Source organism: Tamandua tetradactyla, chromosome 4 (assembly GCF_023851605.1).
Source record: "Tamandua tetradactyla isolate mTamTet1 chromosome 4, mTamTet1.pri, whole genome shotgun sequence".
Classification (NCBI taxonomy): domain Eukaryota; kingdom Metazoa; phylum Chordata; class Mammalia; order Pilosa; family Myrmecophagidae; genus Tamandua; species Tamandua tetradactyla.
This window is the reverse complement of record NC_135330.1, coordinates 169,644,482-169,669,169: the sequence shown is the minus strand read 5'-3', so window position 1 is coordinate 169,669,169 and position 24,688 is coordinate 169,644,482. Positions and strand designations below refer to the sequence as shown.

At 36.9% G+C, this 24,688-nt stretch overlaps 1 protein-coding gene across 6 annotated transcripts in view; it reads right to left on the bottom strand.

Annotated features, from left to right (window-relative positions):
- The window catches only part of PCCA (propionyl-CoA carboxylase subunit alpha), a 626,991-nt gene that overhangs the window by 121,504 nt on the left and 480,799 nt on the right, over positions 1-24,688 (bottom strand). For all 6 annotated transcript variants that reach the window (XM_077158589.1, XM_077158590.1, XM_077158594.1 and 3 more), the window contains one exon: positions 17,255-17,353. In XM_077158589.1, coding sequence (XP_077014704.1) covers positions 17,255-17,353 — 99 coding nt within the window. The remainder of the gene's footprint in view (positions 1-17,254; positions 17,354-24,688) is intronic.

Below are 24,688 nucleotides of genomic sequence, written 5' to 3'. Positions count from 1 at the left end.
AAAGAAAAAGGACAATGCATGCACAAAACTTCAACAAAAAAAGAGGTGATTTGAATTGGCCTGAGGCAAACCTTCTTCTATACCCATCAATAAGTGGTACCTTGGCCTCAGATAGCTTAGATGCTAAGAGAAAATGGAAGCAAATAGGAAAGATATTTATTGAACTTGAAGAAAGGTACTTGGTAATAAAAGTATCTTTGTGGGCAGGTTTCTGGAGCCTTCTTGTTTCTCTTTGCTCTCACAGAAACCATGATGAGCTCATCTGCAATGTTTGGTCACACTCTCTGATAGAATATGGATTTTGCAAATGTTGGGAAGGTCAGAAATGAAAGAATCAGTAAATGGCTGAAAGGCTATCTTATGAGCATAACTTAATTTGATCAAGGCTTAATAAATAAATCTGAATTTAAGGTAAAGGTATATATAGGATAGATTTTTTTCTGAAATTCTAAAACATGAGATGACACTTCATCCATCCATCCACCCACTCACCACCCATCCAATAACTGAGTCCTTTACATGTGCCAGAAACTATGCAAGGTAGTGGGAATTCAAAGTCAAATAAATCAGGAAACAGATTGTTTAGATCAATTAAAATAAATTAGTAACCTATGAAATTCATTATCCAAAGACAGCACATGCCAAAATACAATTTATTTTTAGTTTAAATAATTTAATGAGTAGTACTAAGCTCATGAGTTTTACCAATCAGGAAAGTTAATAGACAATGTGAAATGATTGGGATTAGAAGATGAACAGAGGAGAGAATTCCTAAAGTACAGGCATGCTGCCTCCCAAATTATTTTATCATCTAATCAGATCAAAATGTTAAATGCTGAGCCCGCCAGTCACAAGTAACAGAGGACAGCAGGAATGTTGGAAAGTAGCCAGCAGCCTCAGTCGGAAGTGTGATGGGTTTACCTTTCAAACCCAAGCCTTCCTTAGTGGATTAAGTAAAACCTGGATTAGTCAAATTTAAGTGGGGAATGGAGTATAAGTGCTATCTGGTATTTGTAGATGGTCATATGAACATGCAGCTGACAAATACAGAGGAATACACAAATGTATTTTGGATATATGGATGAAGTTTTATAAGGCAGAGTAATGTCCTTTATATCAGAGGTAATGAAGAAGAGACAGAAGATGGAGAAATGAGAGGATAGCATTTTATGTGGGAGATTTTTAAAAATATATATTTCAAGACAATAAACATTTGTTTCTCAACTTGAAAAAAAAGATGTTAAATGTTACTTTTCACGTAGTCTCAGGGTGCTAAGTACCCAAACATCTTAACACATATCCTGAAGTAAGATGCTAATACACATCCTAAAGTAAGATTCTAGACTGAGCCACCAAGTAAAACATGCTCTAAGTAAAACATGCTAAGAAACAGTGAAACCAGTAATTGCCCATCTCCCACCACAGAGAATGTGGGAAGTTAAAAATAAATTAGAGAAAGCTAAATTCTTAGAATTTGGGGGGATGAAGTTGTCACTGTACTTTATAGTTAACTTCTTCCTTACCACTCTCATAGAGGGAGGAGAGAAAGTAGCTTATTCTCACCATCTTAAGCTAAGTGAAAGGGATAGCATAAAAATCACTTCATTTTCAATAGGCGTCCTGGATTTTGAGGGACATCCTAAGGATGATGGAGCAAGAAGAGAAGCTTATACTTTAACAATTTAGTGAGGCAAAGATTTACAAATATTTCCTGTGTCCCAGATATGGACTATGCCGAAGAGAACCAAGCTGGGTCATTTTGAGAGGGACACTGCCCAAGAGGAACATTTGGAGGCATGGAACAGAGTCAACAGAGGGATTGGCTGCTGAGAATCAGGTGGATGAAGACAACTGGAAAAGAATAGGCCGCATTAAGGATTCTGCAGGTAAGGAATTCCTAGATTTTACTTGACTGAAAAATCCACAAAAGTGTCCCAGAGGATTAACAGTCAGCTTTGAACATCTGCCAAACCTAGAAAGCAGAAATGCCAGATTATATATTCATCCCGGTTAATTCAGTTCTGCCTTGTACTTCTCATCTATTCCCCATACTACAACTCTGGAGAGACCAATATAGCAGTTATTTGGAGGGAGAGAATGTAAAGTAAGAAAGAAGACAGTAGCAATCTCATTTTCTAGAAGTTTCTTGATTTGAAGATGGACTGAATTGGGGGAGGGGAGATTTGATTTTACAATGAACTTGACTCTTTAACACACCTTCCTCAACAAATTTTGAATGCTGCTTATTTATTACATGGTAGTAACTGCAGACTAAAAGAACTGTCAGTGATTTTATGTAGAAGGAAAGAACAGTTTGAGAGAATGGGTTTGAAGAAACAGTTGTAAAACAGTTGCTTCTACTTGCACTGAAAAGTTTCCTTTTATGCAGTAAAACAGTTACACAGTTGGCAAAATACATAAAAAGAAGGACAAGTATTGGGAAGTACTCTGTATGCTTCCTCAATTACTATCTAAATAAATCCTATTGAGGGTACAAAATAGTGTTGGAGAAAACAAACATAATAAAATGTTCATTCATCGATTGAAGGAGAACTATGAATTTCTATTTATTATTATTATTATTATTATTATTGTTGCTTTTAGAGATTAGTAGGTGACTAGTAGCTTTGTTTCTAAAAGCATAGACCGCATAGTATACTTTCAAAAGCTTGCTTCAAGGGGATAACCATCTAAATACTACAGGTAACACTGATAAAAAAATAACAAAAATAGTTTTAAAACAGGGGACTTTTTAGCATTTGTTGAAGATATTATTTTATGATCTTTATGATATCCATTGTAAACACACAGCACTCCAAATATTGTCATTTTCATCATTAACCTCTCCCAAACCTAACACATTATTTATCCTACCCTAGTTTAGATCCATTATATCATGAGAAGTCATGTGATTATCTTTTCAATTAACTCCCTCCTCACTACTTTCTTCAGCTCCTTAACTTCTCTTCTATTATGAAGACATATTAACCTGCCAAAGAGCATTTGATGGATATTAGCTCTGCAAAAGGGTCAATGTTTTTTCCATTGCTTATGGCAAACCAGACTTCTTAATCTCCCATTCACAACCTATTTCTCTCTGCTTAGCTCTCATTACTCCCGTATATAAAGGTTAGCTCTCATTACTTCCCTATATAAAAGCTTCCCAATCAACTGAGAAACACTATAGGAACAGTAAGCCTTCTAAAGAATTTTGAGGTTGAAATGGTGAGAGCGTTTGGCAAGCTAAGAAGAGGGGAGAAACACATAACTATTCAGTAATTAGTGCTGCACAACTGGTTATCCATATTTAAAAAAATAAAACTGGATTTCTACTTTATAACATGAACAAAAATCAATCCCAGAGTGGTGCGAGGGTAGCTCAGTGGTAGAATTCCTTCCTGCCATGTGGGAGACCTAGGTTCGATTCCCGGCCCATGTCCTTCCCAAAAACAAGCAAAGAAACAAATGAAAAAAAAACAAACAAAAAAAGAAAAAAAAAATCAACAAATGGTCTGCAATAAGGGGATACTCACATGGAAAAAGAATTAAATGTGACCCCCACCATACAGTATACAAAGAAAAATCTCAGGTGGATTAAGAATTTAAACGAGAAAAGTACAGTTTAAAAAGGTTTAGAAGAAAATATAAGCAAGTATCTTTATCAGCTTGTGAACACAGAAACAATGTTTAAACAAATACAAAATACAAAGACCAAAACCGGAAAGACTGAATATTCTGACACTAATCTGACTTAAAACTTCACTTGGATAACTTAAAAAGGTAAAAAGAAAAACCACAAATTGGGAGAAGTTATTTGTAACACACATAACTAAAGGATCAAGACCCATAACACATGAAAAACTTTACGAATAAATTACAAAAAGACAAGCAAATAGAAAAGAAGGCAAAAGACTCAGACATTTTACAGAAAATAAAACAGGAGAGCCAACAAAAATAATTTTTTAAAATACTCATTGATGAGTTCCAGGAAGATGGCTGAACAAGGTAGATCAAAGTCAGCCCTGCTCTGAGGAAAAGTTAGAGAAGGGGCAGAAGGGCGACTGAGACAGTGCTTCAAGAGTGCAACTGACCGGGAGGAGGGCCTTCTGCACCACATAGGGCAGGCTTAGCTGCAAAAGCTGAGAAACTGAGAAGAAAACTGGAGCCTATCACATAAGCCTGGAGCCCATAGGAGTGCAGAGACTGGGAGACAGGGACTAGGAAGTAAGCCAAGCTGTGTTCCTTGAACCCGCTACCTCACCAAGGCAGCCCCACGACCTCCAACTCAACCCACACCCCATGCATCTGAATCCTATCACCTGCCCCCATACCCTATGCTCCAAGTGCCCTCGCCCAACAACTTCCAGCATGCGTATCTGCCCCACACCTATACCCCACTTACAGCACAACCCACCTTTCCTGCACCCCTCTAGAGCACTACCTCCCACTCCCTGCTCCCTGCAGGCTGTCATCAGTAAATAAAGGCTACAGGCTTAAACCTCCATACCCAGGCTGTTGACCTGTCCCCCGCCCATAGTATTGTACAGCCTCACAGTGACCCGCTGAACTCTGAGCATTAGTTTATGGCACGCCTTAGACCCACAAATGTGCAACTCCCAAAGTAAATCAATCAAGATATTTACATGTGACAAAAACAACATATCACAAAGCAAACAGATATACCCCAGCCTAAAGACCAAATTAAAATGCCGGAGGAGACACAGACATTGGAAAAACTAATCAAAGATGTTCATATAACTCTACTTAATAAAATCAGTGGGATGGCTAATGACCTAAAGGAGATCAAGAAGACAACAGAAAAGCATAAAGAGGAATTAGAAGGAATAAATTGAAAAACAGCAGATATCACAGAGATTGAAGACCCTGTTGACCAAATAAAAAAACATACAAGAGGCATACAACAGCAGATTTGAAGAGAAAGAAGAAAGAATAAGCAATATAGAGGACAGAATAACTGATGTCGAACACTCAAAACATCAAAAGGCAAAAAAGATGGAAAAATCTAAGTTGGATCCAGCAAAATGACAGGCAAAACAAAACACTTAAATATAAGAATCACTGGTGTCCCAGAAGGAGAAGAGAGGAGTAAAGGGCTAGGAAGAGTAGTTGGGGATATAATAGGGGAAAACTTCCCAAACCTTGTAAATGACATATCAAGTCGAAGCCCAGTGAATTCCAAACAGAATAAATCCAAATAAGCCTTCCTCAAGACACATACTAATCAGTGTCTCAAATGTTTCAAATGTTGAAGAAAGCAGAAAATTCTGAAAGTGGCAAAAGAAAAACAATATATTACACATAAGGGAAATCACATTAGACTGAGTTCAGACTACTCAACTGGCACCATGTAGGTAAGAAGGCAGTGGTATGATATATTAAAAATCCTAAAAGAGAAAGATTTCCAGACAAGCATTCTGTACCCAGCCAAACTGTCCTTCAAAACTAAGGGAGTGATTAAAATTTTCACAAACAAATCCTGAAAGAACTGTCAACAAAAGATAGGCCCTACAAGAAATACTAAAGCGAGTTCTGCCAGTTGAAAAAAAAAAAAAGACAGGACAGGGAGGTCTGGAGGAGGGCATAGAATTGAAAGTACCAGTAAGGGTAACTTAAAGATTAAAAAGACAAAGAGGGAATGGCAGAATACTCGCCTGCCATGCCAGAGACTGGGGTTCAATTCCTGGAGCCTGCCCATGAGAAAAAAAAAAAGAGAAAGGGGGAAAAGACTATATAGATCTGACAAATAAAAAACATAAGATGGTGGATTCAAGAAACACCTTTTCAGTAATAACTTTGAATTTTAACAAACTGAATTTACCATTTAAAAGACACAGATTAGCAGGCTGGATTAAGAAATACAATCCAACTATATGCTACATCCAAGAGACTCATTTTACACACAAACACACAAATAGATTGAAAGTGAAAGGATGGAAAAAGATTTTCCATGCAAGTTGTAACCAAAAGAAACCAGGAGTACCTATACTAATATTGGACAAAATTGACTTTAAATTAAAGACATTATAAGAGACAAAAAAGGACACCACATTTAATTAAAGGGACAATTCGCCAAGAAGATATAACAATCATAAGTATATATGCTCCCAATCGAGGCGCTCAAAGTACATGACATAGACACTGCCAGAACTGAAGGCAGAGATAGATATTTTGACAATAATAGTAGAAGACTTCAATACACCACTCTCCTCTATCGACAGAACAACCAAAAATAAGAACAACGTGGAAAGAGAGAAGTTAAACAACTTGATGAATGAATTGGACCCAACAGACATATATATATGTCATTGCACCACAAAACACAAGGATATGCATTCTTCTGTAGTGCTCATGGAAATTTCCCCAGGACAGATCATATTCTGCAGCACAAAACAGGTCTTCATACATTTTTTAAAACACTGAAATTATTCAAAGCACTTTCTCTGATCACAGTGGAATGAAGCTGGATCCCAATAACCACCAAAGAATGAGAACATTCACAAATATATGGAGATTAAATAACACAAGCTTAAACAACCAGTGGGCCAAAGAAGAAATTGCTAGAGAAATCAGTAGCTATCAGGAGACAAATGAAAATGAGAATATAACTTATCAGAACTTATGGGATGCAGCAAAGGCTATGATGAGAGAGAAAATTATTGCCCTATATGCCTACGTTAAAAAACAAGAAAGAGCTAAACTCAAGCACTTAAATCTAGAATTGACATATGACCCGGCAATACCATGGCTAGGTATCTACTCAGAGGACATGAGGGCAAGGACACAAACAGACATTTGCACACCAATGTCTATAGCAGCATTATTTACAATTGCAAAGAGATGGAAACAGCTAAAATGTCCATCAACAGACGAGTGGCTAAACAAACTGTGTTATATAAATACAATGGAATATTATGCCCGTAAGACAGAATAAAACTATGAAGTATGTAACAACATGGATGGACCTTAAGGACATTGTGCTGAGTGAGATTAGCCAGCAATAAAAGGACAAATACTGTATGGTCTCACTGATAGGAACTGACATTAGTGAATAAATTTGGAGAATGTCATTGTAACAGAGACGATCAGGAGATAGAAATAGGGTACAATATTAGGTAATTGGAGCTGAAGGGATACAGATTGTACAACAGGACTGACTGTAAAAACTCAGAAATGGACAGCACAATACTACCTAACTGTAATACAATTATGCTAAAACACTGAATGAAGCTGAATGTGAGAATGATAGAGGGAAGAGGGCTGGGGGCATAAATGAAATCAGAAAGAAAGATACACGATAAAGATTGAGATGGTATAATCTAGAAATGCCTAGAGTGTATAATGATAGTGACTAAATGTACAAATTTAAAAATGTTTTATCATGAGGAAGAACAAAGGAATGTCATTACTGCAGGGTGTCGAAAATAGATGTTAATTAAAATTTTAAAATTTTAACTTATTTGTGAGACTAAAGCTAAAAATGTTTATTTGGCACAAAATTTATATTTTGACTAGTGCATTTCCTAATATAACTTATGTAGACAGCTTAACTGAACACCATAAGTACATGGAACCTTGAGTAGGGAATGAGATTTTGCTGGTTTGTCTAGAATGATGCTCTGATAAATTCCAGAGTGATTTGAACAGTGAATAAAATGTATTTGCAAAGTCCCCTTCGGGGAATGGTGAGAACAGGGGAAAATTCAACTTTCTCAAGTTGAATTCTTGATATTCTCGCAAGCAGTGTGGATAATCAAAGCTATAGGCTGAGCCCCCAATCTTGGGATTTGTTCACATGAAACTAACCCCACAAAGGATAGGTCAAGCCTACTTAAAATTAGGCCTAAGAGTCACTCCCAAGAGAACCTCTTTTGTTGCTCAAATGTGGCCTCTCTCTCTCCAGCCAACACAGCAAGCAAACTCACTGCCCTCTCCCTGTCTATGTGGGACATGACTCCCAGGAATGTGGACCTCCCTGGCAACATGGGTCAGAAATCCTAGAATGAGCTGACCCTCAGCCTCAAGGGATTGAGGAAACCTTCTTGACCAAAAGGGGGAAGAGCAAAATGAGACAAAATAAAGTGTCAATGGCTGAGAGATTCCAAACAGAGTCGAAAGGTTATCCTGGAGGTTACTCTTAACGCATTAAATACATATCACCTTGTTAGGCAAGATGTAATGGAGAGGCTGGAGAAAACTGCCTGAAAATATAGAGCTGTGTTTCAGTAGCCATGTTTCTTAAAGATGATTGTATAATGATACAGCTTTCACAATGTGACTGTGTGATTGTGAAAACCTTGTGTTTGATGCTCCTTTTATCTACCTTATCAACAGACTAGTAAAACATATGAATAAAAATAAATAATAGGGGGAACAAATGTTAAAATAAATTTAGATTGAAATGCTAGTGATCAATGGAAGGGAGGGGTAAGGGGTATGATATGTATGAATTTTTTTCTGTGTCTTTTTATTTCTTTTTCTGAATTGATGCAAATGTTCTAAGAAATGATCATGATGATGAATATGCAACTATGTGATGATATTGTGAATTACTGATTATATATGTAGAACGGAATGATCAAAAGTTAAGAATGTTTGCGTTTGTTGTTATATTTTTCAAAAAAAATTAAAAATTAATTTAAAAAAACAAGTATTTAACTGCTCACCTGGAGGAATATGAGAAGGAACAGCAAACTAACCCCTAAGCAAATAGAAGATGAAAAATAACAAAGATTAATGCAGAGTTAAATGAATGGGAGAACAAAAGAACAATAGAAAGGATCGAAAACCAAAAGTTGGTTCTTTGAGAAAATCAATAAAATTGATGGGCCACTAGCAAGACCGACAAAGAAAAAAAGAGCGAGAATGCAAATAAACAAAATCAGAAACAAGAAGGGGTGCATCACCACAGACCCTGAAGAAATAAAAGAAATCATAAGAGGATACAATGAACAACTATATGCCAACAAACTAGACAACTTAGATGAATTGGACAAATTCCTGGAAACACACAAACAAGATACACTCACTGAGAAAGAAATAGAAGATCTCAACAAACCAATCACAAGTAAAAAGATTTAATCAGTCATCAAAAATCTTCCTACAAAGAAAAGCCGAGGGTCAGATGGCTTCACAGGGGAATTTTATCAAACATTCCAAAAAGAACTAACACCAATCCTGTTCAAACTTTTTCAAAAATTTGACAAAAAAGGAACTCTACCTAACTCATTTTATGAAGCTAATACCCAAACTGGGTAAAGATGCTATAAGAAAGGAAAAGAACAGGCCAATCTCGCTAAGGAACACAGATGCAAAAATTCTCAACAAAGTATTAGCAAATTGAATCCAACAATACATTAAAAGAATTATAAACCAAGACCAAGTGGGGTTTATACCAGGAATGCAACGATGGGTCAACACAAGAAAATTAATGTAATACATTACATTAACAAATCGAAAGGGAAAAATCACGATTATCTCCATTGATGCTGAAAAGGCATTCAGCAAAATTCTACATACTTTTCTGATAAAAACACTCCAAAAGATAGGAATCAAAAGTAACTACCTCAATATGATAAAGGGAACATGAAAAAAAAAAAACAATAGCCAGCATAGTACTGAATGGAGAGAGACTGAAAGCTTTTCCCCTAAGATCAGGAACAAGACAAGGAATCCCACTGTCACCACTATTATTCAATATGGTGCTAGAAGTTCTAGCTACAGCAGTCAGGTAGGACAAAGAAATAAAAGGCAGCCAAATTGGAAAGGAAGAAGTAAAACTTTCATTATTTGCCAATGACATGATACTACACTTGGAAGATTCTGAGAAACCTGCAGCAAAGTTACGTGAGCTAATAAACAAATCCAGCAAGGTGGTGAGATATAAAATTAATGTGCAAAAAATCAGTAACAGATTCAACACAGTACCAATCAGAATCCCAACAACCTACTTTGAAGACTTGGGAAAGCTAGTTGCCAAATTCATCTGGAAGGCAAAAGGACCCCAAATAGATAAAAGCATCCTAAAAAAGAAGAATGAAGTGGGAGGATTAGCACTCCCTGACTTTAGAACCTATTATAGATGAATATGCAACTATGTGATGATATTGTCAATTAGTGATTATATATATAGAACGAAATGATAAAAAAATGAATGTTTGCTTTTGTTTGGTGTCTTTCAGTATTTAAAAAAAAGTTTTAATTAATTAAAAATAATAAAACCTATTATAAAGCCACAGTGGTCAAAACAGCATGGTGCTGGCAAAAAAATAGAAGCACTGACCAATGGAATCAAATTGAGAGTACAGAAATAGACCACCAAATCTATGGTCAACTGATTTTTGACAAGGATTTGTCCCAAATCCTCTGAACTGGGACAAAGTGGTCTTTTCAATAAATGGGCATGGGAGAAATGGATATCAATCGCCAAAAGAATGAAAGAGGACCCCTATCTTACACTCTATACAAAAATTAACTCAATGGGGATGAAACACCTAAATGTAAGAACTAGCACCATAAAGCTTCTAGAAGAATATATAGTGAAACATCTTCAAGATCTAGTAATAGGAGGTAGCTTCCTAAATTTACACTCAAAGCCCAAGCAACAAAAGAAAAAATAGATAAATGGGAACTCCTCAAAATCAAATGCCTCTGCACCCCAAAAGACTTTGTCAAAAAGGTGAAGAGGCAGTCAAGTCAATGAGAGAAAACATTTGGAAATCACACACCAGACAAAAATTTGATATCTTGTATAAACAAAGAAATCATACAAATCAACAACAAAAGAACAAACAACCCAATTATAAAATGGGCTAAATATACAAATAGGCATTTTTCTGAAGCACAAATACAGATGGCTCAAACACACATGAAGGGGATGTTCATTTTCATTGGCTATAAGGGAAATGAAGATCAAGACTGCAATGAGATACTACCTCACACCTATTAAGAATGGCGGGTATTAAACAAACAGGAAACTATAAATGTTGGAGAGGATGTGGAGAAATTGGGACACTTATCCACTGCTGGTGGTAATGTATAATGGTGCAGCTGCTATGGAAGACTGTTTGGCAGCTCCTTAGGAAACTAAATATTGATTTGCCCTATGACCCAGCAATACCATTACTTGGTATATACCTAGAAGAGCTGAAAACGACACAGACATTTGCATACTGATGCTCACAGCAGCATTATTCACAATCGCCAAAAGATGGAAACAAAGCAAATGCCCATCAACAGATGAGTGGATTAACAAAATGTGGTATGTACATATTATGGAATATTATGCAGTAGAAAGATGAAATGACATCCTGAAGCACATGACAAGATGGATGAGCCTTGAGGACATAATGTTGAGTGAATAAGCCAGACACAAAAGGATAGAGACTGCATGACTCCACTTTATTGACCATGGTAAAGGTAAAATCAGAGGCTTATAATACAGAACATAGGGGACTTAAGGTACATAGAAGCTAGAGATAGGTGAAGAGTTAGCTAATGAGATTGAACTCCAATGTTAGGGGATAGATAGAAGCGAAGGTGGTTCTCTAGTGGGTCTATAAGTATTATTACCATATTGAAGATGAACAAGATTGATAGGGCTTTCATAGGTCTACAGGTCCCACTGATTAACACTAGAAATATACAGTAGCTCTTGCAAGAACTACTTCAAAGGTATGATTCGTGTACAAAGAGTGCAGAAGTCCAGGGTACAGGGGGAAACTGCTATTTCATGCTATGGGCTATGTTTAAAAGGAAAACATTTTAATTTATGTTTTATTATGTTATGTTAATAAATGTGCATTTAAATAGCACTACCACAGCAACAGCAGATAAGGGTTAAGAGGAGGTTTAGCTTTCCTATTCGGCGAGAGTGTGTTTATTGGTTATCGTTCTCTTGAGAACAATGAAATTAACTAAAATTGAGAGTGTTGATGGACTGTGGACTTTGGAGCCTATATATGAACCCTGATGAATGCAGGTGGCTGAAAGATGCACTGATTGAGAATTAGATTGGCGAACAATGGTGTATATTTATGAATGAATGTTATGCTGCTACAAAAAAAACGAAGTTGTGAGGTAAGCAACGATGTGAATGAATGTGTGGGACATTTGGTGAGGCAAAATAAGCCAGAAACAAAAGAACAACAATGGTATGTGCTCCTTTAGAAAATGCTTACAAGAAACCAGGAGCCTAGACTGTAAGTTTTTATAGCAAACACATTTAGTCCAGAGTGGTAATTATTATTTCTGGATTTATTTATGTATATAAAACCTGATATTTAGGGATAAGAACGAAGCCAATCAGCTTGGAGTTAAAAGTAATTCAGAAGACAGGGGAAAGGAAGATAATGTCTATATTTTAGAAACACACATACTCTTTTAGACCAAAGGAAGAAAAGTTTATTTGGTTTGGAGCCAAAATTTTCTATAACACATAATCTAACTCAACCTATCGGTACAGCTCATTTAAACAACTGAAACAGAGGGAGCCCAGAATAAGAAAGACATCCTTTAATCCTGTATAGGTTAATGTTATGCCCGGATATATCCTAGAGTATATTAAGCAGATAATAAAAAAATATTGGCAAAGTCCCTTGAGGGATGGGAGAAAAAATATGGAACTTTTAAACTCCCCTGAGACTGTGTTAAACTATAGGGACATCAAAATCAATAGGCCATGCCCATGATCTTTTTAAAAAAAATTTTTATTGTAAAAACTTAACATACAAACATATATCTTTGATGATGAATATGCAACTATGTGATGATATTGTGAATTACTGAATATATATGTAGAACAGAATGATCAAAAGTTATGAATGCTTCCGTTTGGTGTTTTTTGGTATTTAAAAAAAATAAAAAAATTAATAATAATTAAAAAAACATTCTTGACATTAAAACATTTCATACATGGTATACAATCAATGGCTCACAATATCATCACATAGTAGTATATTCATCACCTTGATCATTTTTTCAACATTTGCATCACTCCAGCAAAAGAAATGAAAAGAAAAAACTCATACATACCATATCCTTCACCTATCCCTCTCATTGACTACTAGTGCTTCCATCTAACCAATTTATTTTACCATTTGTCCCCTCTACTATTTATTTACTGACTTTTTTTTTTTGTACTGCACCAGGAATCGAACCCAGGTCTCTGGCATGGCAGGCAAGAATTCTGCCACTGAGCCACCATCGCACCACCCTATTTACTTAATATTTTTAATGTTTTTTTTTCTTTTTGTCACATGGGCAGGCACCAGGAATCGAACCTGGGTCTCTGGCATAGCAGGCAAGAATTTTGCCCACCGAGCCACCGTCACACCACTCTATTTACTTATTATTATTTTTTTTTATCAACTCTTCCTTTTAATTTTGAAAGTAAATAGGTAGATTTTATGCTGGAACCCTATTGAGTCCCTGCTCTTTTACTTTTCAACAGGTATCTTTTAATCATTTATTTATTTATTTTTTTACATGGGCAGGCACCGGGAATCAAACCCGGGTCCTCAGGCATGGCAGGCAAGCATTCTTACCTGCTGAGCCACCGTGGCCTGCCCTTAATCATTTATTTAATTATCAAATATTAAGTCCCTTTAATGCACAGACTAGTTACTATCATTAGAATTCTCAGGTTATATAGGACAGTTTATAATGATCAATAAACTGTTATTTAGCTCATCACATTTCTGTATCTCTCTAGATTGAGGGTCCTTGAGGACTAGCACCCCATCCTATTCACTGCTATGTCCCTGTCCCTAAAACACTGCCTGGCCCATAGTGTGTGCTTATTAAATGTTCCCTGGACACACAAAAAACCAGAGTTGTGACACTTGTCTAGATCCATGGTCCACACAGGTCAAAAATCTGTCTTCAATATGGGAGTCCTTTAAGACATATACTTCAAAATCCCTAAGGAATCTGAGACAACTTGCACTAAGGGCAGCCTTACATGAATTCATCAAATCCCTTCATGCTTTAGTGATTATGTTCAGCCTCCATTATTTTAAGGGATAAGAAATTACCCAAGTGCACTAAATTACTAATTGGAATTCTTTTTGCTTTCTTTTTTTGCACATGTCCTGAAAGTTCAAAAGTTGTCCTCTATCTAGTTCTAGCAAAATAATATTTGGAGAAGATTTAAAGATAATAATCTTAGCCATGACTTTCACAGTCATCACGTGCATTTTTGACTTGTGGTTTTACAGACCAGAAAATATTCTTTTTTTTAAGATATGATCATTCCGTTCTACATATATAATCTGTAATTCACAATATCATATAGTTGCATATTCATCATCATGATCATTTCTTAGGACATTTGCATCAATTCAGAAAAAGAAATAAAAAGGCAACAGAAAAAGAAATAAAACAAAAACAGAAAAAAAAATTATACATACCATACCCCTTACCCCTCCCTTTCTCTGATCTCTAGCATTTCAAACTAAATTTAACATTTGTTCCCCCTATTATTTATTTTCATTCCATATGTTCTACTCATTTGTTGATAAAGTAGATAAAAGGAGCATCAGACACAAGGTTTTCACAATCACCCAGTCACATTGCGGAAGCTATATTATTATACAATCATCATCAAGAAACATGGCTACTGGAACACAGCTCTACATTTTCAGGCAGTTCCCTCCAGCCTCTCCGTAATGCCCTAACTAAAAAGGTGATATCTACTTAATGCGATTTACTTATTTTTATCCACACTTTTTACTCATCTATCCATACCCTGGATACAAGGAGCATCATACACAAGGTTCTCACAATCACACAGTCATATTGCAAATTTTGTATCTTTATACAATTGTCTTCAAGAATCTAGGCTACTGGAACACAGCTCAACAGTTTCAGGTACTTCCCTCTAGCCACTCCAATACACCATAAACTAAAAAGGGATATCTATACAGTGCATAAGAATAACCTCCACGATAACCTCTTTGACTGTTTGAAATCTCTCAGCCACTGAAGTTTTATTTTGTCTCATTTCTCTCTTCCCACTTTTGGTCAAGAAGGCTTTCTCGATTTCTTGATTCCAGGTACTGGCTTATCCCAGGCTTTCTGTCCCACTTTGCCAGGGAGATTTACTCCCCTGGGAGTCATGTTCCATGTAGGTGGGGGGAAGGCAGTGAGTTCCATGCCCTTGATCTTGAGACTTACTCTTGTGAAGCTTATGTAGGTAGCAGAGAAGCTTAGCCTACCTGCAGGCATGCCTAAGAGTTACTTCTGGAAGACCTCTTCTTGAGGTTGCTCAGATGTGGTCTCACTTTCTACAGGCCCAATTCTGCAAATGAAATCATTGCCCTCCCCTCTTTGTGGGACAAGACATCCAGGGGTGAAAGTCTCTTTGGTGATGTGGGAGATGACTCCCAGGGATGAATACTGACCTGGCACTATGGGATCAACAATTCCATCCTAACCAAAAGGGGGAAAACAAGTATAATAAAGTATCAGTGGCAGAGAGAGTTCAAATAGAGTCAAAAGGCTACTCTGGAGGTTGCTCTTATGAAACCTTCAGTTAGACATTGCTACTTATCATAACCTCCTAAACTCCAACCAGGACCATTCCAGCCAATTCTAACGAACACCTAGGGCAACAGATAAGATTCCACAAGGGTTCTATGCACTAGTGTAACTTTCCAGAAACTTACCACCTCCAGATGAGTCCTTGGACCAGATAAATCCTGCAACTCAGAGGGCCGAGCCTCTCCAGAACAGACAGTTCCATCTCCCTACACCTTATTACTGACAGACACTTCCAATATAAAAATTTAGAATGGCCATAGCCCAAACAACCCTAAAGAGAGATATGGAAAGATCAAAGGTGATGGTGGAGTTACACATAGAAGATAGGATTTAACAAATGAATATGAGTGCTAAATCATTAAACTGGTATCTCTTTTAGTTTCCAGTATTTCAAAGCAGCTAGACGTTAAAACCTAAAATTGTGGAATTATAACCCATGTCAAACTCTGAAATACGTCTACAACTAATTGTGGTGCTATGCTTGGAAATTTATAGCTTTTTTGTGTATATGTGATTGTTCACAAAAAGAGAAGGAAAAACAGTCGATTGTGATGATAAAAAAATATTTAAGCCCTCTAGCCTCCTATATTCTGGAGCAGCTCTAGGAGGAAAAATATGAAAGGATCATATGGTAGACCATCTGGGTCCTATCCTGTAACTACCTGTTAAAGAGTACTTTGAAAACAATGGCTTTTTTCCTGGTGCCTACCCATTTAAAAAAAAAAAAAAAATATATATATATATATATATATATATATATATATATATATATATATGGGACTCATTACTAAGAATTCACGATTTCTTAGAATAACAGATTACCAATTAAACTTCACTTGAATTAGTTCACTCATCAGATATTTACTGCATATCTTCTGCTACACAATCTCTACAGATGTTTATGAATTTGGTAAGGAGTAATCTTTACTCATGATTCTCTTGACCTTTCTAGGGTTAGTAAAAGCCATATCCTGTGTAAAATCAAGTTAAGAGAATGCCAAAAGATTTTCATGAGAAATAAAAAGAATGAACACTCAATGCTGTAGGGGGCTATGATTTTATTTGCATGTTGGAGACACATATCCCATGTTTTATTTATTTATTTATTTCTGGCACCCTAAACTTCAGTCACGAGATGAAGTGAAGGAATTTTGGCAAAAATTTCATAGTTCATAGCTTTCTACTTTAAAATGGAAGTCACTGATTACAAAGATAATTCTATCAACTCTAGATTTCAAGGCATCTCTACAATGTAAGACATTTTATATTGGGGGAAAAGGAGGGCTAGCAAATTAAGATTATTGAACTTTTAAAAGCATCAGTGTTCTATGGAAAGTTAACCTGAACGGCTCCTGTCTCTGCTAACCTAAATGCTACACAATTTCAATGTAGAGAAAAGGAAGGTAACAGTTGGTCATATTTTACAACTAAAAGCCCACAATGGCAAGGCAAACTGCTTATCTTCTAATATTTTTGGAAAAGCAGCAAGGTTATTATATACCCACCTTTCTGGAGAATCTGAAAAAAAAGAGAAAATTATTCCTCAGATTACGACTGAATTCATGATTCTCTAAAGCAGAAAAATGTTTTCAACTATATAACGTATGAGATAAATATAGTTTCCCCCTACTATATCTATAAGTACATGGGTACTGGTAAGGATTTTGAACTTTACGTAAATCATCAGAACATTTACCTGTATAATCCTCTGAGTGCCATCAACGTTGACAGACAATAAAGATGAAGCCAGGTTCCACGTACTGGTCACATCTAGTTTCATCCCATCAACTTCCACCTGTTGTGACACCAAATAATACTGTTATCATGAAAAAAGACAGAAAACTGATCTCAAGTTCACTGCTGCATACAAAGCAGCAGCCATTTTAAACAGATGGCTCCCAAACAACCTGTCATATTTACTGCTTCAGCCATGAAAGACAGGGTCCAACAACAAAGTCTTCTTAGTCATCTCTGGGGAGAGGTGAAGGACCTGTGAACAGCTGCCTGTGGGTACCAAGGTTTCAAGCAATTTTCAGTAAGTAACAAACAGCCTTCTAACTCTAAACCTATCTGGACATGCTACTTTTACTGCAATTAGACAAGTAATGCATATAAATTCCAGTGACATTTTGCAACCCACACAACAGGGCTTGCATATAATATCCTCTCCAAGGACCAAAGAAGAACTTTTCTGGTGTTAATTTTAATGAAGGACTATGCATTGTTGTCATAATTAAAGAGAAGCTTTAATTAGGCAAAATTCTTTGGTGTTGAATATCAGAAGTCTTTTCCAACTTAAAAAGTTCTGTCATATTTTTGTCAATCATAAATGATGAATTTCATCATAAGATGTGATAAATGTATAGTCTCTGAAAACAGATACTGAGTCAGAAATTCCCTTAAAAGATATTCACTCATTAAAATAAGACATAGTCTTATACTGTTTAATACACATACACTTATAGGTACATATGTTAGTGTATATACTTATTTACACACACATACAAGCGTGTATTTTTTCCCCTAGAATATAACCATAAAGTCTAGAAACTGGCTATAGTGTTGACAAAGTTATTCACTATGTAAAAATAATATCATTAGGATATATACTATGCATTCATCTATGTTTTCAAATTTTGTGGCCTCCTCATATATACAGTATAATTCAGTAATTTGGGAGAAAGAACACTGGGTTTTCAATCACACTGACACGAATCTTAATTGACAGTGCTGTTTCCCTAAACTTCAGTTATTTTACTAAGCTTGAGTTATACAACCTTTCAGAGCTTCAGTTTTCAAACTATAATATAGGCAAAAATTATTTATCTAATAAGGTACTGTAAATATTAAATAAAAATTAAATTGGTCTCTACCAATGTTCTTGTCTTGGTAGATCTGAATACTTTTCTCCCTCCCTCCTTTCTCTAATGGTTTTACTGCCAATAAAATAGTTTTTAAAATAAGATCAAATAAGATGATATGACCAAAAGGGGATATATATTGCCATGTATCCTACCAATTAACTTGACAATTAAAAATAAGTCCTCACGTGAACAACTTTAAAGGTTTAATCTTCTACAAAGAGTCGACAATGGAGAGGTATAGGGAGAAAACTAAAACTGCATGCTATGGCCAATAATTAACAGGAATACATCAATATTACCTCAGCAATACCAGGGGTAAATCATTGGGGGGCGGGAGTATAAGAGATTGGGGGACGTTTTTGTTTGACATTACATGAGCCTGTGTTTATCAGTTCTTTATCTCTTTGGACCAAAGTTGTTTAACATTGACAGTGCTACAGGTTATAAAACCAAGTGAGAACACTGTAAGACATGGTGTGTTTATTTCGGACATTATCCATGCTGCCCAATCAATGCAGGGGGCCAAAGGGTACAATGACTGAGAAGCTGAAAGGTGAACTGTGATACATATATATATCCATCTCTATATATGATGGAATATTGTGCAGCTACACAAAAGGGAGGACATTGTGAGGCACCCAGTTAATTCTTGGATCAATGTCTTGTACAAAATAAGCCAGAAACAAAAGAACAAATATGCTACAGTCTCTTTCAGAAAATACCTAAAAGATAATTGGAGCCTAGTCTGTAAGCTTTTATAACAGACACACTTAGTCTGAAGTTGTAAGTGTACTTCTAGATTTTGAGACATTAAACTACGAAGTTTCCTGGTATTTCCCAGGAGGCTGGCATGTTAAGGTGTCTATGACACCTAAGACTCAGGAATAGAATTCTGTAGCCATGAAAGTTAGCATTGCTACATACAATAACAGTTAAAGTAACCACAAAAGAGATCAGGTTTCAAGTAAAGATAAAAAACAAAGGTGATCTGGCTGGGACTAATGTAAATAAGAATACAGTGTAAAAGATGATAGTGTATGTACGCTAGTACTTCACCTAATGTATGAAACCAAAGGCAGAGGAGGCCCAAGATGGTGGCTTAGTGAGGTGTAGAATTTAGTTTGTCCTCCAGAGTGGCTACTTAATAGCCACAAACAGTACAGAACAACTGCTAGGGCCACATCAGTGACTGGACACAAAGCATACACCAGTCTGGACAAGTTGGACCAGCTCGATCCCACTCAGAACTGTGAGTCCCCCAAGCCATGGAGGCCGGCCCCCATCCCCCACAGGCTGGTTCCCAGAGAGGAAAGGAAAGAGACTCTATTAATAGCTAGGTGCTGAGCACAACCAAGCCCCAACTGTGGAATTAATTAACAAATTCTGACTACTAAAATTAGGCCCCCCAACCCAGGTAAACCTCGAATAAAAGCTGAAGTTACTAGTTTTTGCCCCGGCACAGAGTGGGAAGGGCTGATGGGGGTAAAAAACAGAGGTCTTTTGGATCAAACAGCACAAAATACTTGAAAAGTTCTGGACCGCAAAAAAAAAAAAAAAGGGGGGGGGCAATAAGACCTGGAGATACATAGAGCAAAGTATCAATTTAAGCTCTTGATTAACAAACCTGAGGAATGGAGTCCTACTCTGAAGAGGATTAGAAGGAAAAAAAAAAAAACTGCAAGGCGTCTCAGGCTCCAAGTGCCCCAGGCAAGGGCAGAATTAAGGTTTGTCTGAGAGGCAAAGAGGTTGGTCAGGTGAAAGGCGGTAATTCCCTGGAGGCTGTGCCTTCCCCAGGAGAGGGATGGGGCCCAGCTCCCATAGAATCCTCCCTCAAGGAATTCAGACCCCAGGGACTAGAAAACTGAAGCAATTAAACTTTTGGAATCCTCTCAAACATTGGAGATTCCCAAGAAAACAGGCCACACCCTTGATTTTAAGGCTTGCCCTTATGAAACTTATTTCTGCAGTGGAGAAGCTAAGGCTACATACAATGGGGCTTAAGAGTTGCTTCCAGCAAACTTCTTCTGTTATTCAGGTGTAGCGTCTCTCTCACTAGGCCCAACTTGGAAAGGAAAATTATTACCCTCCCCCTACGTGACACATGAGGGTGAGACTCTCCCTGACACCAGGGAACATGACTCCCAAGGATGATCTGGTCCTGATACCATGGGACCAACAATGCCTTCCTGACCGAAAGGGGGAAAAGAATTGTAACAAAATAAGGTATCAGTGGCTGAGAAATCTCACAGTCGAGAGGCTAATCTGGAGGCTACTCTTATGTAAGGCTCAGCTAGATATTGGCATTTACCATGGTTTGCCAAATCCCAACCAAAACTACTCCTGCCAACTCTAAAGAACACCTAGGATTCTGAGATTCCACAAAAGTTCCACGCACTATGATTACTTTCCAGAAATCTATAAAATCCAGACAGGCTCCTACTAGGACAGATGACTCATGAAACCAAGAGGGGCCAGCCTCTCCAAGGACATCAATTAGTTCCATCTCACAATTCCATATTATTGACACCCCTCTCCAACATGAAAAAGTTAGAATGGGCATAGCAAAAATACCCCCCAAAATTAGAAGAAAGTTGAAAGGAAAAAGTGGAATTATGATAGAGAAGTTAGGATTTAACAAATGACTATGACTGCTGAATCATTATATTGATATATATTTTAGTTTCCAGTTTCTGAGAGCAGCTATAAGGAAAAACCTAAAATTGTGGAACTATAACCCATAATAAATTCTGAAATCTGTTCTATAGCTAATTGTTAGAATACTTTGCAACTTATTGCTTTTTTGTATATGTTAGTTTTCACAATTCAAAAAAAAAAAAATAAGGCATCAGTGGCTAAGACAGTTCAAATAGAGTCAAGAGGCTGTATTAGAGGCTATTCTTACATAAACTTCAGCTACACCAAGTACTAATTCTTGTTTTGCCAACCCCAACCAACATCATTACTGTTAATTCATAAGAACACTTAAGACTCTGAGACTCTATAAAAGTTTCATGCACTAAGCTTATTTTCTGAAACCTATAACCTCCAGAAGGTTCCTAGGCTAGATGAATCCTGAAATGCAGAGGGAACAGCCTCTGCAAGATTATCAACCAATTACATCCCCCAACTCTACTGCTGACACCCTTTATCAACATGAAAAACTTACAATGGCCATTGTCCAAATATGCTTATACATAGCAAGAAGGATCAAAGGAGAAGGAGGTGTTAAAACACCAACAGTGAATAAGTGTGCCTCTTTCTCCACACCCTCTCCAGCACTTGCAGTTTTCTGTTTTTTTGATAATGGCCATTCTAGCAGGAATCAGATATCTCATTGTATTTATGATTTGCATTTCCCTAATAGGCAGTGAAGTTGAGCATCTTTTCATGTGACTTTTAACAATTTGTATTTCCTCTTCTGAGAAGCATCTGACAACCAAAATAATAGGTGAAACCCTCTATCTTAGGGTTTGCCCTACAAAAGATAGGCTACGCCTACTTAAAATTAGGCCTAAGAGTCACCCCCAGAGAACTTCTTTTGTTGCTCAGATGTGGCTGCTCTTTCTAAGCCAACTCAGCAGTTGAACTCACTGCCCTCCCTCCTATGATAATAATTTAAAATTTGTATTTGATATTAGTTTAAAATCAATAGGGCTGACAGAATGAATCTGCAATAGCTATTTTTAGGGCATAAACTCACAACCCAACAGGGGGAGGGCATGAGAAAAGAATCCACTTTAGTCACACTACAGAAGGAACCAATTTATTACAACATGAGATCATTCAATTCTGTTAAAAATAAACCTGATGTAGGTTGAGGCCTATTATGAAGGTTTCTAGATTATAAGTTCTTACAACAGTCACTTCTAGAATGGAGTTGTAACTGTTATTTCTAAATTCGAGATGCTGAGCTATTTGTGTATAACCTGTTTTTTATGTGACACTTGAGACTTAGAGCTCTGAAGCTATGAAAGTCAGCATTACCCCATACAACTGTTTAAAAAGATGAAAAAGTGAACAAATTGCCACTAGAGATATGAATGAAGCTGATCAGGACAGGACTAATGTAAATCAGAATACAGGGTAAAGGATGAAATGGTATATATTTTAAAACTTCAACTTCTGTTTGAGAACAAAGGAAGAGATGATTATTTGGTGTAAAATGTCTGTTTTTTGTAATGTAGTATCTAATGTAAATCGTATGAGGTAAACAGGTGGTTCAGTGGTTAGAATGCCCACTTTTCATGAGGGAGACACAGGTTCAATTCCCAGACCATGTACCCACCCCACCCCCCCAAAAAATCATATGATCAGCTTATTTGAACACCATAATTACATGGAATCTTGAATAGGTGGTAAGATCTTGTTACCTTGTACAGGTTAGTGTGATGCCCTGATACATGCCAGGTAATTTAAGCAATGAATAAAGTATTTACAAGGTCCCCTTGGGGAACTGGGAAAAAAAGGAGGAAATATTAAAACTCCCCGTGTGTGGAATTCCTGATATTCTCACAAGCAGTGAGGACAACAAAACTCAATAGGCTTGAGCAATCAACCTTGGGGCTCACCCCTATGAAACTTATTCCTGCAAAAGAGAAGCTAAGCCTACTAATAATTATGCCAAAGAGTCATCCCTATAGAACCTCTTTTGTTGTTCAGATATGGCCACTCTCTCTAAGGCAATTCAGCAAGTGAACTCACTGCCTTACCCCTAACCTGCGACATGACTCCCAGGGACAACCAGGATGCAGCATCATGGGATTGAGAAAGACTTCTTGATAGAACTGAAGAGTACAATTAAGGGTAACTTAAAGAATACAAAGAGAAAAAGCAAAAATAAATAGATTTGACAAAAAAACAAAAGGATAAAGATGGTAGATTTAAGAAATGCCTTTACAGTAATAACTTCAAATATTAATGGACAAAATTCACCAATTAAAAGATACAGGTTGACAGAATGGATTAAGAAATATGATCCATCTATATGCTGCTTACGAGAGACTCATCTTAGACCCAAGGATACAAATAGGTTGAAAGTGAAAGAAAGAAAAATGATATATGACAATACGGATGAAACTGGAGGACATAATACTAGATGAAATAAGGCAGACACAAACAATAGTGTATGATTTAACAATTATAACCTTGGTAAAGGTACACTCAGAGGCTTATAATATAGAATATTGAGGACCTAAAGGTACACAGAAGCTAGAGATGGGTGAACAGCTGGCTAATGAGGTTGAGCTCAAATATAAGAGTAAGCATTGAAAGGGGTTACATATAGCCATGTGTCACATCAATTAACATGACAAATATAAATAAGTTCTTGTGTGAAGTACTTAAAAAGATATGAATCTTGTACAAAGAGTAAATATTGGGGCATGGGAGGAAAACTACTATTGTCTGCTATAGTCTATGTTTAATAGGAAGATACCAACAACTACAACAATAGCAGTGGTAAGTAATTGGGGGGGGGGAGGACGACAAGAGTTCAGGGGAGGTTTGGATTTTCTATTTGGTAAGGGGGTGTTTAAGGGTTATTTTTCTCTTGGGAGCAATGACAATTGTCTAAAATTGATAGTGTGGATGACTGTACAACTAAGTGAGGATAATGTGAGACATGGACTATTGACTTTGGACATTATACTTGATGCCCAATGGATGGAGGTGGCTGAAAGATACATTGACTGAGAAGTAGAATGGCAAACTGTGGTATATACATATGATGAAATATTGGGGATTCCCAAGAAAATAGGCCATGCCTTAATTTTAAGACTTGCCCTTATGAAACTTAATTCTGTAGTGGAGAAGCCAAAACTACCCATAATGAGGCTTCAGAGTTGCTTCCAGCCAACCTCTTCTGTTACTCAGATGTGGCATCTCTCTCACTAAGTCCAACTCAGCAAGGAAAATTATTACCCTCCCCCTACATGGGACATGAAATATTGTGCAGCTATAGAAAGAAATGAAGTCATAAGGCATAAAATGAGGGAATGAACCTGGGGGACAGTATGTGATCAAAATAAGCTAGAAACAAAGAACAGATATTGTATGGTCTCTTACAGAAAATACTTATAAGAAAATAGGGGTCTACGCTATAAGCTCTTGCAGCAGTCACATTTAGACCAGAGCTGTAACTGTCATTTCTGGATTTTGAGAGGCTGTGCTATGTATGTATAACTGGTATCTTCCCAGAACTTTGGCTATATGTGTGAGACCTAAGACTCAGAGTAGGTGTTCTGCAGCTCTGAAAGTCAGCATTGCCA